This window comes from Globicephala melas, chromosome 13, assembly GCF_963455315.2.
Source record: "Globicephala melas chromosome 13, mGloMel1.2, whole genome shotgun sequence".
NCBI classification, from domain to species: domain Eukaryota; kingdom Metazoa; phylum Chordata; class Mammalia; order Artiodactyla; family Delphinidae; genus Globicephala; species Globicephala melas.
Genome location: NC_083326.1, coordinates 46940746 through 46955179, shown reverse-complemented (window position 1 = coordinate 46955179; position 14434 = coordinate 46940746). Strand labels below are relative to the sequence as shown.

General features: G+C 47.5%; 1 protein-coding gene across 3 annotated transcripts in view; it reads right to left on the bottom strand.

Annotated features, from left to right (window-relative positions):
* KCTD1 (potassium channel tetramerization domain containing 1) overlaps nt 1-14434 on the bottom strand; it is a 182327-nt gene that overhangs the window by 81745 nt on the left and 86148 nt on the right. Inside the window, exon 1 of one of the 3 annotated variants that reach the window (XM_030876455.3) lies at nt 7684-8499. The exons of 1 other annotated variant lie outside the window; for it this stretch is intronic. Coding sequence is in view for 1 of the 2 variants with exons in the window: in XM_030876453.2 (XP_030732313.1) it covers nt 5527-7335 (1809 nt within the window). In the remaining variant the exon portion in view is untranslated. Of the gene's footprint in view, nt 1-5526; nt 7659-7683; nt 8500-14434 lie in introns of those variants that run through there. One more of the 3 variants, XM_030876453.2, reaches the window with a different exon arrangement.

Genomic DNA, 14434 nt, shown 5'->3' with positions numbered 1-14434 from the left:
TGAAAATTTGTTTGAAAACAAACTTCCATTTGTTCCCACTTCCATTTGTTTTGAAAATTCTGTGACCCAAGATGCGGACAAATTTAGGATAGGATATGAATAAAAAAAAAAATTCAGTCACAAAGGAAAGTTTGCTGTCAGATATAAATGGATCTTTTTTTTTAAGGAAAAAAAGGCTCCGTCAGATTGTTATAGCAAAAGCTGAAAGGAAGAAAGTCTGACAGTAAAAAAAAAAAAAAAGTGTTGAACAGAATTACTGAAAACCTAAAACACGTCTAATTAGGTTGGGCCTCCTGTAGTCTGACAGGACGCGCTGGGGTCCAGTGTCTAGTTCACAGCCCTGGGCGCTAGGTAATATCCCCTCACATGCAGGTTCAATCCCAGCCCGTAGGGGATATTAGCGAGATATCCTGAATGGCTTAAATGCCCATTTATTTCTAGACCATATAGAAGCTCAATCTCTGTTATAAAGACTCGACACCATTCAGAGACCATCCTCTCTTGAAAGAGAAGGCAAAGAGAAACTTTCACAGATCTGGAAACCCAAAGGGCCTAAAACTTGACAAGTTCATCTGTTTCCCTTGTGATGTTCATGCAACAAACAGAGAATCACTTCAGCTTGGAAGCCCGTCCTCTGCAAACCCTGACCGAGGGCACAAACTGAATCCTGTTCCTCTTGGCACTACTTAGCAGGTAGCAAGAGGTTCAGGTAACAATGGTTGAGCTGAGGGACTTCCCTGGCAGTCCAGTGGTTAAGACTCCTTGCTCCCACTGCAGGGGGCACGGTTCGATCCCTGGTCAGGGAACTAAGATCCTGCATGCCCTGCAGTGGGGCCAAGAAAAACAACAACAAAAAACAATGGTTGAACTGAATTCAGCTTCTTTAGAATATTACTAGTGTTAAATAAAAATGTTTATCAGCACAAGGTTTCAAATTCTAAAGCTCCATTTTCTTTCATTTTCATTTATCAAAGTCAATCAATCTCCCTTTTTGGACCAATTAATTCCCACTACCTATCCCCTATCTAAATTCTCCAAAGAAGTCTTTCAAATAGCATCCTGACTAATCGGTACAATGCAGTGAATGATCAATCAAGAGAAGTAAAAAAGGTTCTAGAAATAAAAGTTCTAGAATACTAGTTTACGTCTGGTCCTGAGATTTTCAACATACGTAACCACAAAGCAACTCCTATACCGATTCTGCTTTTGAAGGGGCAGTGGAGATGCCAAAAGATAACTTGAAAGTGAACTTATTAAATCACTGAAGTGGAGCTTTGGCCTAAATCAAGGTGAAAACCTAAGAGGTCTCACGCACAACTCACAGTCCTATTTGAAGAAGGGGCTCTTCTTGCTTGAAATCCATCTACAATGACGAGAGGATGCCCTTATAGGTGACATGTGTTAGGGGAACCAGATTTTAAGTCAGGGTTTACGTTCGAGATGAACGGCATCCACTTGCTCCTTTGGTGGCAAATACTTCACTTTCTATTTCCTGGATCAGATATGAGAGATAGTGAGCTGACATATATGTAGGTTCATATCAATTTAAAATAATACACCTGAGTACTCACTGCAACATGAACATGCAAGAGTAAAACTACAGATTTCTTTCGCCACCTTTTAACCTTCTTTATTTTAATCTCGTTTTAATATTTAATGAGGCCAAAATCTTGCCAATGAGACTACTTGCCAAGTGGAAAATGATTAGTTTATAAAGATTCCTGGTACCCAAGCCAAGATAGTAGGTGCTCAGTAATTGTTTCCTGAGTGAATGAAAAAAGTTCCACACTTATGTTAATGCCATTTAGTTTCTTCACCAATTTGAACTTTCTGTAAAGGAGAGCAAACATTCCTGCATCAGAAAAAATAATACAGCCACAAAATATTATTAAAAATCAGGAAAATACCCATTTTAAACAAGGTGGTTAATCCTAATTGCTCCAGATAACCTATAATTGCCATAGCTGTTAAACACACTCTTCTGTCACGTTTACAGAAGTTTGATTCCATCTTTAAGAAAAAAAAAAAAAAGTGTATCCCTCCTGCCTAGTCTCCAAATTCAAAATAAGATTTTGGTGATAATTTCAATAATACAGAAAATGCATGTTTTTTCTAGTAAGTAGATAGAATGAGTATTCCTTCTCCCTTCCCACGTGACAGCACCTGAATGAAGAGTGGTTTCCCAAGTGCTATTAGTATCCGGCTTCTTCAAAGGCAAGGTCATGAACCACTGGGCGTGCCTCACAGGGAAGCTGCTCTAATTTTCATCTTGGAGACTCTAAGGACAGACTCTGGCCCCTAGTGAAGTCGATGAAACAGAAACACTGGACGTGCACCACCAACCCCAGAATCTCTCCACTAATAGATTTCCTACTTACAGGATTCCTTAAAAGTATTTCTGGAAGTAATCTGGGTTGGGGTCAAGTACCTCCAACTGAAGGCACCTTTGTCACAAGCTTACGAACGCTGCCAAGTATACTTTAGGTATACGTTAGGGAGCTAATTTTCACATTTTCGTTTGGTACCAAGAAAGGTACAGTCCACAAAAGCTTTAGCAACAAAACTATGATATTTAGAATCTAAACTCCTACTAGTATTCTTTTTTCTGTAAATGATAAAGACTAAAGTTACAGATCTCTATCATCCCACCTAGGCTGAAGTACTGTTGACTGAGGCAGGAAAAATGCTACATTTTCATGCAAAGAGAACAGCTATGAAGAGGTAGGATATGGGACGTGCTAAGCCTTTAAATACCACGTTATCTCCACCTGGGAGCTAGATGTTGTACTAGCAACTGGATCATCTTAAATCACAACAGCCTTGGGTGGGGAGGGGCGGGAACTAAAACCATCCCTTACTTTGAATACAGACCTTCAAGAGAATTCCTGAATGAACCAGTTAAGGTAACCAACACAACCACCAAGCCCTCCACCCACTCCAAAACCAACTAAAACCAGGCACTCCACGAGTGAAAACATCACCAATTCCATAATCTTCATTAATCCTTGAGTGCATTCATTTTTCAACCAGTCCCATAAGTGATACACTTATGAACACCCTCAAGAAGTAAAAACAGTAAATGCATTGATAGTAACAGGCTCTTCATTTTTTTGAGAAACTCGCAATGTTACAAAAGAATCAAACATCGGGGGGGACTGTGGCCTCAAGTGGTCCTTAGTGGAATTCAGCGCCACTCCACCGGATGAGGGTCTAGCCTGTATTAGACAGCCTATGTTTATAATTAAGTGATAATGACCGAAGTTCGAGGTACACAGGGCATTTCCTGGGGATTAATGACCAGCCAAAGGAGTTGCCGACCTAAAGCAAAGCCTCCGGCCAGTAACCCCAGCCAGTCCTTAATCCCCAGGAAATGCCCTGAACCTCAACAGCGATTTTAGTAAATACAGGAGGAAAAAGTTTAATATCAGCTTTGTACTTAAATTAAACACCTGTTTCATACTTAGAATGCTCAGACTTCATAAAGTGAGTTCTACAGGAGTTACTAAAGAGTTCCCTTAAACTTCTTAAGGCTGATAAAAAAAAATGTTCACTCTAACATTCGTGAAAGCAAAGAGGGCAACTTTTTGTAGTGTTTTAACTGCAAGAGACTTAGCTAAGATACTGTTTGAGAGGCATAATGATAACATAACCAACATATGGACCCTCAAATCTACATTTAACCTGGGAGTTACCTGACAATCACTCAAGAATAAAAGAATCAGTGTTCAGGTTTACAGAAATGATTGATCTCACTCAGTTAAAATGAAAGACTGTGACAGAGTGACTGCAATTCTTAGAACAAAACCAAACCAACTAAACAAACCCCCCTAATCTTTCGTGGATCTCATGTCATTATTCTATGTGACACTGGTGTCAAGAAACCAGTAGACAAATGCCAGGGGACAAACTGCTTCATTGTTAAATTCAAGCAGATAGATACTTTAATAAACTCTCTTAGGCTTTTAACTCTTAATTAATCAGGTGCTACTTGAAACCAGGGCATTTTAAGGGTTTTTACTTTATCAGAAGAATGTGATCGTTTATTTCTGCTTTCAAAGAAAAAGCAAACCCAAATTCTCCAAAGAGGAGAAAGAACTCTCCTGTCCATCCTTACAACGCCCTACAACCACCTCCTGGTCTGTCAGAAACTACCGTGCACACTACAAGTGCAGAAAGCCACGTAAGCCTCTGGTCTCGTGTATTTTAGAGAACTTTGGTGTTTATAGTACCTTTCACAGCCCCTTTCTCGGTTGGCCTTGAGGCTTGCTGATTAGCAAGTAAACGTTTGAAAGGGTCAGTGTGTCCAGAACTGGAATTTCCACTTTGGAAAAAGCACAGAGGTACCTGACATCTGTTCCTTGAAAGACCTGCACTACACCTCCAAACTTAGAGCTGAAATTCCTACTTCTGCTTGATGGCAGGGAGGGCAAAGCTGTAAAACCCCGTGGCTACTCCTGCCTGGAAAATAGAGCAGAGTCCCCAAGGACCTCTGCGTTCTGGCTCCTACAGCACAGTACCCAAAAGATGAATACAGTTTTAATAATATGAATATATTCCTCCAGGAAAAATAATAAGACAAGCATCCAATCGAATCCCCAATCTCCACCCAGATTTCTAAGTGCTTAGAAATAAATATTTTTTGTGTGAAAACTGTTTCCTTATCTTTGTTGAGGATATTTAAGTCCAGAGAGGTGAACTGACTTGCCCAAGGTGGCTCAGCTTCTGGGCTAGCACTCCTACTTTGGTGTTCTTTCCACTCTACTGTGTTGTTATCTCAGTAGTCTATCTTCCCACCACTTATCTGCCCCCTAGACAGAGAGCTCCATGGTGCTAGGAAAGACAGCAATGTTTCAGTGCCCACTCTGCTGGGCACCATGAGGCACACTCCAGTTGGGAGCCTGGCTGGCAGTGGACATACTACCTTTCCATAACTTTAACAAGTGACTTTCGTTTATGAAAACTACATCCCAAATGTTGCTTTACATTCAACTACACCTTATGGTATAAACTGGCACTCAACCGCTAGTCTCTCCAAAACCCGCCCCTTTACAGTAAGTAGGATTGGCATGTTTTCTTTTTAAATAATTTATAACTTTTTCTACCTTCAAAAGTTAGGGCGAATATGTAATACCGTATTTTAATGGTTATTTTATTCAAAGATATTTTAAGTAACTGCTCCATTTATATGCACAGTATTCCTGCACTCTTTGCCTTATAAACTCAGGCATTCAGTGGAGAGAGGCTGCGAGGGTTGAGCTGACCCTCTTGTTCTGAGAATTTTGACGTTTTCAGCGTTACTGCGCAGCAGGGATTGTTAGGTAGCTTGCCCTCTCACAGCCTTTAAGGTTAGGTGTAAACTGTCCTGAAAAGCATCGAGAGAGTTAAGCTTCTAAGGGTGAAATCAAATCCGACTCAGCATATTTGCTACTTTGAAAAACTTCCCCCCAACCCAGACCTGAGTTAGCACAAGTTAGTCTCGAAGTGGTACCAGAGAAACATTTCATGCATAGAGTTTGGTTTGGTTACCTGGGTGGGGGAAACAATAGCAGGTGAAACTACTGTGGGAGAATTGGTGCTTCTGTGCCCATTGGCTTCTGGAAGAAGAGGCAGGGGGTCGTGTTTCACGGAAACCACCACCACCGCATCCACAGGCTCCGAGGAGGGGCGGATACAAAGTCTTTTAGGGGAAGAGGGGCCGCAGATTTCCCCCGACCCGAACACGGACTCGTACAGGGCGCGCTTGGGCGCAGCCTCCGATTTCACGTCGGGCCCGACCTGGCTGTCTCTGGGGAGGATATAGGTGTTCCCCAGCGAGGGCGGCTGGGGGCGGTGGTGGTGAGAGGGATGGGTGGGGGGATGGGGGGAGTGGTGGCGAGCCGCCCCGTTCAGAGCCTCGGCGTAGCAGCCCTGCGGGGCGGGCGAGCCCAGTTTGGTGCCGATGCCCGCGATGCTGTTGAGCGTGGCGATGGAGACGGCGCCGATGCAGTGGTTGGTGTAGGTCTTGGAGAGCTTGGCCGCCTTGGACAGCATCTGCATCCTGGTGCCCAGCAAGTTCTTGCCGATGGCTTTGTTCTCGTACCAGGTCACATCGCCCTCGCTGCAGTGGTCCCGGGGCCGCTGGAAGAACGCCTTGCAGAGGGGGTTGCGCTTCGACAGGTACTTGACGAAGCTGGCGTAGGGGCAGAACTCGGTGCCCGTCTCGTACATGCGCGGCAAGTTCTCCTCGTCGCTGCTCTCGGCGCGCTTCTTGCTCCACGACGACGAGCGCGACTTGTGGTAGGGCCCGAGGGACTTGAAGTAGACGAACTTGCGGCCGTCCTCGTCCATGGCCAGCCCGAAGGAGTCCTCCTCCAGCTCGCGCTGGTTCTCGCGGCCGCGCGTGCAGAAGTACATGCACGTCTCGAACCAGACCTTGTTGAGCAGCCCGAAGGGCGTGTTGGTGCTGAAGACGCTGGAGGTGTAGAGCTTGCGCAGGTCGGCGCGCGTGATGGCTTGCTTCTGCACCACCGGCCCGGCGCCCTGCTCCTCAAGCTTGCGGATGACCGCGGCCAGCGTCAGGTTAGCGCTGCGCAGCTCCGGGTCCTTGGTAAGGTCGAGCGTGCGGCAGTACGGGGGCTCGTTGAGGTAGCGGTTGAGGGAGCTGCGGATGCTTATGAGCGACGACTTGCTGTAGAGCTGGCCGCTCTTGGAGCGGGCCTCGGCGTAGAAGGAGCGCAGCACGCGGCACAGCGCCCCCTTGTCCATGGTCTCGAAGTCCGGGCTCTGCGCCTTCTCGCTCAGGTACTCCCGGAAGATGCGCACGGCGTAGCGGGTGGCCAGCCGGGTGTTCTCGCTCAGCCGGGCCCGCTCGGGGCGCTGCAGCACGTCGGGGTCCAGCTCGGCGCCGTCCCCAGGCGGCCCGCCGCGGGCCCGGGGCGCCAGCAGCCGCGGCGGCGCCTCGGGCTCCAGCGCGGCGCTCTGGTCCATATTGATCATATGGACCGGCTCCGGCTCCAGCTCCTCCCCGGCCGAGTCCTCGGGCTCCAGGGGCTCGTCCCAGTCCAGACCCATCTCTTCCTCCTCCTCTTCCTCCTCCTCCTCCTCCTCCAGCCCCCCACCTCCGTCCTCCTCCTCGTCCCCCGTTATCTGCACCTCCTGGATCTCGTCCTCCTCCTCCTCTTCCTCCTCCTCCTCGCCCGCGCTGCAGTAGTGCGGGCGGCCGTGGCGGCGGCCTCGGCCCCCCGCACCGCGCTCGCCCTCGCCCCGCTCCCCATTGTTCTCGGCGGCGGCGGCGGCGGCGCTGGCGCTGCCGGCCGCGCTGGTGTTACAGTCCCCGCTGCCAGGCATTCTCGCCATATTGCCGTCTCTCTGCCAGTCCTCGGGCAGGGCGCATGCGCTATATTGGACCGCAGCGCTGAGAGCTTTTGTGTTTAATGACCTTCAGCTACCGGGAGGCAAAGCCGGGCTCTTAAAGGAGCCGCGCTCCAATTGTCAGTTCGGAGCGCTGCTCCGGAGGGGCAGCGGCGCGCAGGGGATGGAGGGGTAGGGAGGCGGGGGGTAAATGAGACAGGGAGAGCGTAAGGACCGAGGCTGGCTGGACCCTCTTCCTCCCCCACCTCTCTCCCCACTCCGAAGAAAACTTTGAAGGGAAAAAAAGGAAGGGGAGGGAGAGCTGTCGGTGGGGGTGAAACACTCCCAACTTACCCTCTGGCTGAGTGGCGCGCGGGCCCGGGCGAGAGAGAGAGGGAGGGCCGGCGGGAGGGAGGGGCAGCCGCTTCTCTAAGTAATGCCCGAGGAGCAGTGCCCCTTCCACCGCCCCCTCATTGCCCCCCGGAGCCGGGGGTTCCGGGAGGCGGCAGCACCCGGTGGGCCGCGGATGCTACTTCGAGAAGCCTGTGTCTGGGGCCGCCCGGAGCGGAGCGGAGCAGGCAGGTTAATGAGTAGGGTGGAGGAGGCACGGCGGGGCCCCGCACCCTCTCTGCGCCCGCGGCCAGGGCGCAGCGGGCGAGGCTTGGGAGCGGGATGGGGCTGCCGGCAGCGGCGACTCCCCCACCTACTTGCTGCGGGCGAGGCGCGGGGGCCTGCGGCCAGCCGCAAGGCTCCCAGCTCCCTTTCTGACTCTTGCAAAGGAGCGAAACACGCCCCACGTCAGCCTCATCCCTTTCGACTTTTCCAACAGCCACTTTTAAGCTGTCATTAAAGACCGGGGGCGCTCCCCGTAGGTCTGGGGCAAGTCCGCGCCGGTCCAGTCAGCCTGGGGAAGGAGCGAGGAAGAAAGACTGGGAGGGGCGGGTGGGAGGGGAGACGCGGGAAGAGGCGCTGGGGACCCCAGGGACCCCTCCCCACTCGCCCAGGCCACCGCCCTCCTGCCTCGGAGCAAACTGACACAACTCCCTCCGGCGAGGCGCTCCACCTAGTTGGAGCGAGCAATGCCGGTCCCTAAGATCCGTCGGGCAGGAGGGCGGAAAAAGTGAACTTGGGTCTCGGCCGCCCCCGCCGCCGCCACAATTCCGGCAATTGGGATCCCGAGCGTGCTCTAGTTCCAAGTTTGCCAGCTGCCGTTCGTTTGCCCTCAGGGCTGCGCTGCCTTCGGCGCGCGGGGGCGGGCACCTCCGAAACTGGAAAGGCGGCCAAAGAGCTCGCCCGGGTCCCGCTTTCCCATCGGAGACACTGTCCCACTTCCAGCCAAAGGCCCGCCCCCGGCGCGCCCAGGCTCCGGGCACGTCCTCGTCACCGCCTCCAGGTCTCCCAGGGGCAGCGCCCCCAGAGCCTCCGGAGGCCTCGACTGATTTCTTTGGACGTACAGCCACGGCCACCTACGGATTTCGCCCTGTATTCTAACTTTCTCCTCCTCGGGCAGTCTGAGTTTCCCCCCGGCGCGCTAGTCAACTCCGAGTCCCAGGGGCTAGGGGAACCTACGGAGTCAGGTACCAGCAGCGCGCGGCCCAAGCCGGCCAGCCTGTGCGGCTGCCTCTCCAGCTCCTCAAGGGCGTCCTCGGATTTCCTTCCGAGTCCGAGTTCTCAGCAGTTCCGCTGTGAGAGTCTTGTCAATTGCCGGTCCCCCGAGGACCCCCTCTCCCCGGGGCCCTCTGTCTTGCTTTCAGGGCAGTTTATAATTTTGCGCATCAAAAGTAACCCATCTGTCCATTTGTAAGAAGGAAGGAAGGGAGGGAGGGAGGAAGGAAGGAAAGAAGGAAGGGAGGAAGGAAGGGAGGAAGACTAGGTCTCTGGGCCGCATGGGCGTCTAAGTAGGAGTTGACTGTCTCCACAGCGATGAGTCCTCGCTCTCCGTGTTCCTCCTCGGCCCTGGACGTTGCCGAGCTTTGGGGAAACCGTGCCAGGTGTGAACAAGTTAGAGCAAGTCCCTGCCTCGCGGGCCCCCTCCCGCTCGGGGAAAGACACACACACACACACACACACACACACACACACACACACACACACACACACACACACACACACACACACACACACACACACACACACACACACACACACACACTCACTCATCCGTCCTCCTCTCCGCAGAGACCAGTCTCGGGACGCGAGGAATCCGGAGGTGGCATTCCTCGGGAATCGTCCCGGAGGTGCGGCCCGCTTTGTTCAAAATACATTGTCCCCCGGAAATGTGTACAAAGGAGCCCAAGGCAGTAGGCAGCTAAGTTAGTCGCATACGCGGGCCCGCGCACACGAGTTGGCACACACCAGTAGCACCGGCTACTTCCGGAAGCCTCTTTGTCCCGGGATGTTCCCAGGTTTTGGGGCCGCCGGAACTCTCCGGCGGGGCATTTCAGCGGTTCTGAGAATTCAGGTGGGCGCCCGGCAAGTTACCTACCAGGGGCTGCTCCCCGGCGGCCCTCACCGCCGACGCAGTGAACCTAAGGGCCTCGTTGGCTCGGGGCTGCGCTCCCGGCTCGGCCTGGGGACTCGGACCCACATTCCAGTCCAGGAGTGAAGCCGCTTCCCAGGTCTCCCCACTTCTGCAGGCGGCGGGGGTCCCCAGCTCCCTCCTCCCCGATTCCCCTCCCTGCTGGGCGAGCTGCTTTGAATTGCTTGCAATTTGCCGAAGGCAGTGTGCTGGGTTGGACGCTCCGGGAAACAAAGCAACCAAAAACAGCTCCCAGTTGACGTCAACTTATTTCCAGGAAAGAAAATGGTTTTGTGCTCCCAGGACAAACCTCCCCCCTTCCCCCTCAGGGCAGGTCTCTACTGGCAAAAGCCAGGGGGCGGGGTTGGGGAAAAGCAGAACCAAAAAACCCCAAGCACAAATAACTTTTTAACGGAGTTGGAAAAACAGCAGCTTCAGATGCTGCCTGGATATTTTGCAAACAACGGGCAGGACCCCCGCTAATGTTAGAGACGAAAAAACGCACCTTGGGAAGTACGCCCTGACTGATTATCGGGCGACTGTGAATCTGCTTCGTGGCACCAGCTCCTGAAACGCTACCAGAATTCTTTCCCCGTAATGATACTTCATCAAATATTGGAAAAGGCCTCTTCAAGTTAGTACCTACAATATTTACCAGGAAGAACACCCAGGGAAACCAAGCAATTATAAACCTGTTCACCTCCCCCCCAAACACACACACACACCAACGCTCCCCACCCAAATGTTGCTTAATTTTTAAAACCCAATAACACAGAATTACAGTTGAGTTCATACAGCAGTTCAATTCCAGCTTTAATAAATGGTTCCTTAAAAACGTCCTGTCGTTCCACACACTCAATTCCAAACTGACAGAATCAAAAGAGCTTTCTTCTAATTATTTTGGTAGACAGGCAATATTGGTTATCTTCTGCCTATCAGCCCAGCCTGATTCCTCCACTTTGAGTTTGCCTATCATGAAGTCCCTTTAGCTCACCACTTGAAACTGACAGCTGTCCCTCACTCCTTTGCAAGGACAGTTATTTGTTGTGTAGCATAGCTTCTGCACATATAAAACACGTATCTTCTTTATATAAAAATGATCCCAGTACTGTATGGCACACTGATTGCAATGATGTAACTGTCAGAACTCTTTACTGTAAGCGACCCTAAGAGGTTTACAACTTCAACAATATGCTCCACATTTTTTGTCTCTTTCATTATCATTATAAAGTACCATCCGTGCTTCTCCATTTCTAAGATTACTTGAAAGTAGTGACATGGTTATTCTGGAAGGAAAAACTCCAAATGTTTTTTCCTCATTTTATAACCCCCCCTACTTACTCCCATTCAGTTCACACTTTATGAAAGGTTACGCCATAAAGAAGCAGATTCAGCTCTTCCTCCTCTTTGATTGCAGCCTTCTGACCTCATCTGTTACATAATTGATGTAGTTGCTTTTGATGTTTCCTCTCCTAAACCGATATACCTGTGTAGTTTAGGCTGGTGCCGGGGACGTGGTGAACACTCCAGTTGTTTTTCATGAATGAATGCGTGAACAGGATCTGTGTTTAGTTAACCCCTATTTTAAGGAAGGAACATGTAGGGGGAAAATCAGAAATATCAAGCATCTGAACTTCTATATCAAAAAAATTTCGTAGGATGAAAAGTAACTATAAGGAAACATTACTGTTTGCAATAATGTTTACAAGTTAAAATGAATGTAATGCCTGCTTTGGTTTAATATTTTCCTGCCATTAGTTCCCTCTCTAGAGGACCACATTATAGGCAGTTATTGGAGGAGCAAGGGACCAGGGAAGGGAGGTAGCTATGTATCAAGAGATGAGAGTTGGGGAGGATTTAGATGGATAAATTCAAGAAATTTTGTGGGCTCTTGAGGGCAGAGGCCAGAAAAAGCATTTAGTTCCTCGTCTAAGTCATGTTTTAGTTCATCACTGTTTTTAGTTGTCACTTTTAAGTCATGCTTTCTTGATTTGATTACTAAAAGATTCATAAAGAACTTTGGAGGTTAAATATGAATTCAAATTGAGGCTGTTTTGACATGTCTGTTTCAGAGTATTACTACTAACTTCTGTTGAATTTAATCGAAGATCGTCTTGAGTAATGTTTTTTTTTGAACTCAGATGAAAATAGAACCCATGTAATCTAACTCCACGAGGTGGAAGAAAACTCAATAAGAGCAGAAACTGTGTCTTATTTATCACTTCAACTCCGGTTCATTTCCAGTACAGTTCCTTCACATATTTTAGCAGAGTAGCAGGTACATAGTAGACACTCAATAAACATACAAATATTTATGTGTGGGGAGAGAGCTAACCACCACAAAAGGTCACGGAGCAGAGTGCTTAAAAATTGCATCTTTGAGTTTGAATCCTAATTTGGCCTTACCAGCTGCCCTCATTATTTTATTATCTTGGATTATAATAATAATGACCCCTAACTCACAGGGTTGTTGTGAGAATTCAATGGGTTAATATGAATAAACGTAATACAGTGTCTGGAACATCGTAAACATTCAACCGTTAGCTCTTAGTTATTAAGACTCTAGTATTTTCCAGGCTTGATTATAAACAAGAAAACCAAGGCCAGAAAGGCTCACAAAAGTTAAGCCACTTCCCCAAGGTCTCCCAGGCCTCCTTAGGGCAGGGAAGTTTGGCTCTGTAGCCCAAGCTTAGCGGGCCACATTCAGTTTCTAGAAACCAAAGGATGCAAAAAATAAAAATCTTCAAGGGAACAGTTTCCTACCATTAAAATACTTCTGTGTGTCATTTGATTTGGGAATCTTGGAAAGCTAGAACAGTACCAAGCCACGTCCTTGGACTGTGAGTACAGCAGAAATAGCCTAAGACGCTGTCACCTTTGTCACTTGGCAACAAAAAAACTGGGATTATTTTTCTGGGCTATTGGAGGTAGAGACCCATTTGTGTCTTAGCAGAAATGATGGTGAAGATTTTAGAGGCAAAAGGAACGCCCACAAACTCAATCAGACTAGAATTAGGTGTTTTCTGTTGAAACACCCTGGGCTGTCCTGCATAAATCTCCTGGGGGTAAGGAGGGCTTTACCTATTTTTATCTTTGATGTTTTGTCAGAAAACAGGTCAGAGTGAACTTACCTCACAGACTGGCAGGAGTAGAATTTTTAGTTTCTAATTGCCACCTGGTAACTATAATTCTTGATCTTTCCAGCTAATAATCACCTACCAGTCTCCTACGCTGTTTGTAAAACGAATAATGTATGAGAAGAATGCAGTTTTGCATAAGAGAATCGTGTTTTTGTAGAGCTTAAAAGTGTGTTGTTATTTCTCTTTGTTATAATATGATGACAATGAAACTCCCCTTGGCTAATAAAGAAGTCAAACCTAAAGGCTGTCAAAGTTAAGTCAAACATAAAATTAATAATGATAGTCATTTCTTTCTTTATCTTCTAGTCATATATATTTAAAGGGCATGTAGGACTGAAGTGGATGTTAGTCCTAGTATTAAATAACATTTATTTCAATGCCATTACAATACTAATTAAGGTGGAAAAGGAGATAAAGATATGTGTTAATGTCATGTAACTAATACATGTATTTTACATAATGGAAGAGCTATTTACAGTTGTCTCAGAAGATAAAATATTCCTGAAACTATTAGCTACATGTCAAAAAAGTAACCTATTAAATTAGTAGAAGCAAAACAAAACAAACAACAAAAATGTCAAACATCACTCTACCCCCAAATGTTGATATGAAAATGTTATTCTTATATATTTTTATTGTCAATATCAGTTAAGATAGCCTTTTAAGAAAGCAAGTAGGCAACCTTTCAAAAGCCACAAAAACGTTCATATTCTATGACCCAGAAATTGCTTCTGGAAATTCATCTTAAGAAATATGTAATTGTGTTTTGGTAAAGTTTGGTTTATTGCATCTGGACCACTCGGACAAATGAGTTTTGCAGTATACGTCATAAAGTGTGCTCTAGAGCTACATTTCATCGTGTCTTGGGCACTGACCTTTGTTTATAGACATTTAGAATATTTGTTGAATGAACAACAAATATTCAACAGAATATTTGTTGAATGAAGGAAGGAAGAAGTTCAATAAGGGTAGAATCTTGTCTTCTCATGTTCTATAGCAATGCCAAGCACCCTTTGACAAATAACAGTAATGAAGGTGAAGATAAAGTATATGAACTAAAAGGGCAAAGCAAGATACATTTTTAAAGCTCATATTTCAATATCTTCATGACTTGGAGGAATTTTAAGGACCAGATTTTAAAGCTCTAGATATCAGAAATTAGTATCTAGGTATGTCATGGCAATTCACAGGACGTGCTGAGGAGTAGGTATGTACCTGCCCCGTGGCTGTTTCTAAATGAACTAAAAAAGAAAAAAAAAAATCCCCTTTTAAATACCCAGAAGCACTAACCCACATTTTGAACTAATTGACTTACTTTTTCTTAGGAAAGCTTAATTTAACCGATAGGGGCACATGGGTTTATCTGAATATTTAAAGAAGCCCTGGGATGGGTTTGTTCTAGTTCTTTAATTTGATGCTGGAAATCCAGGCTTTGAACCTGATGTTA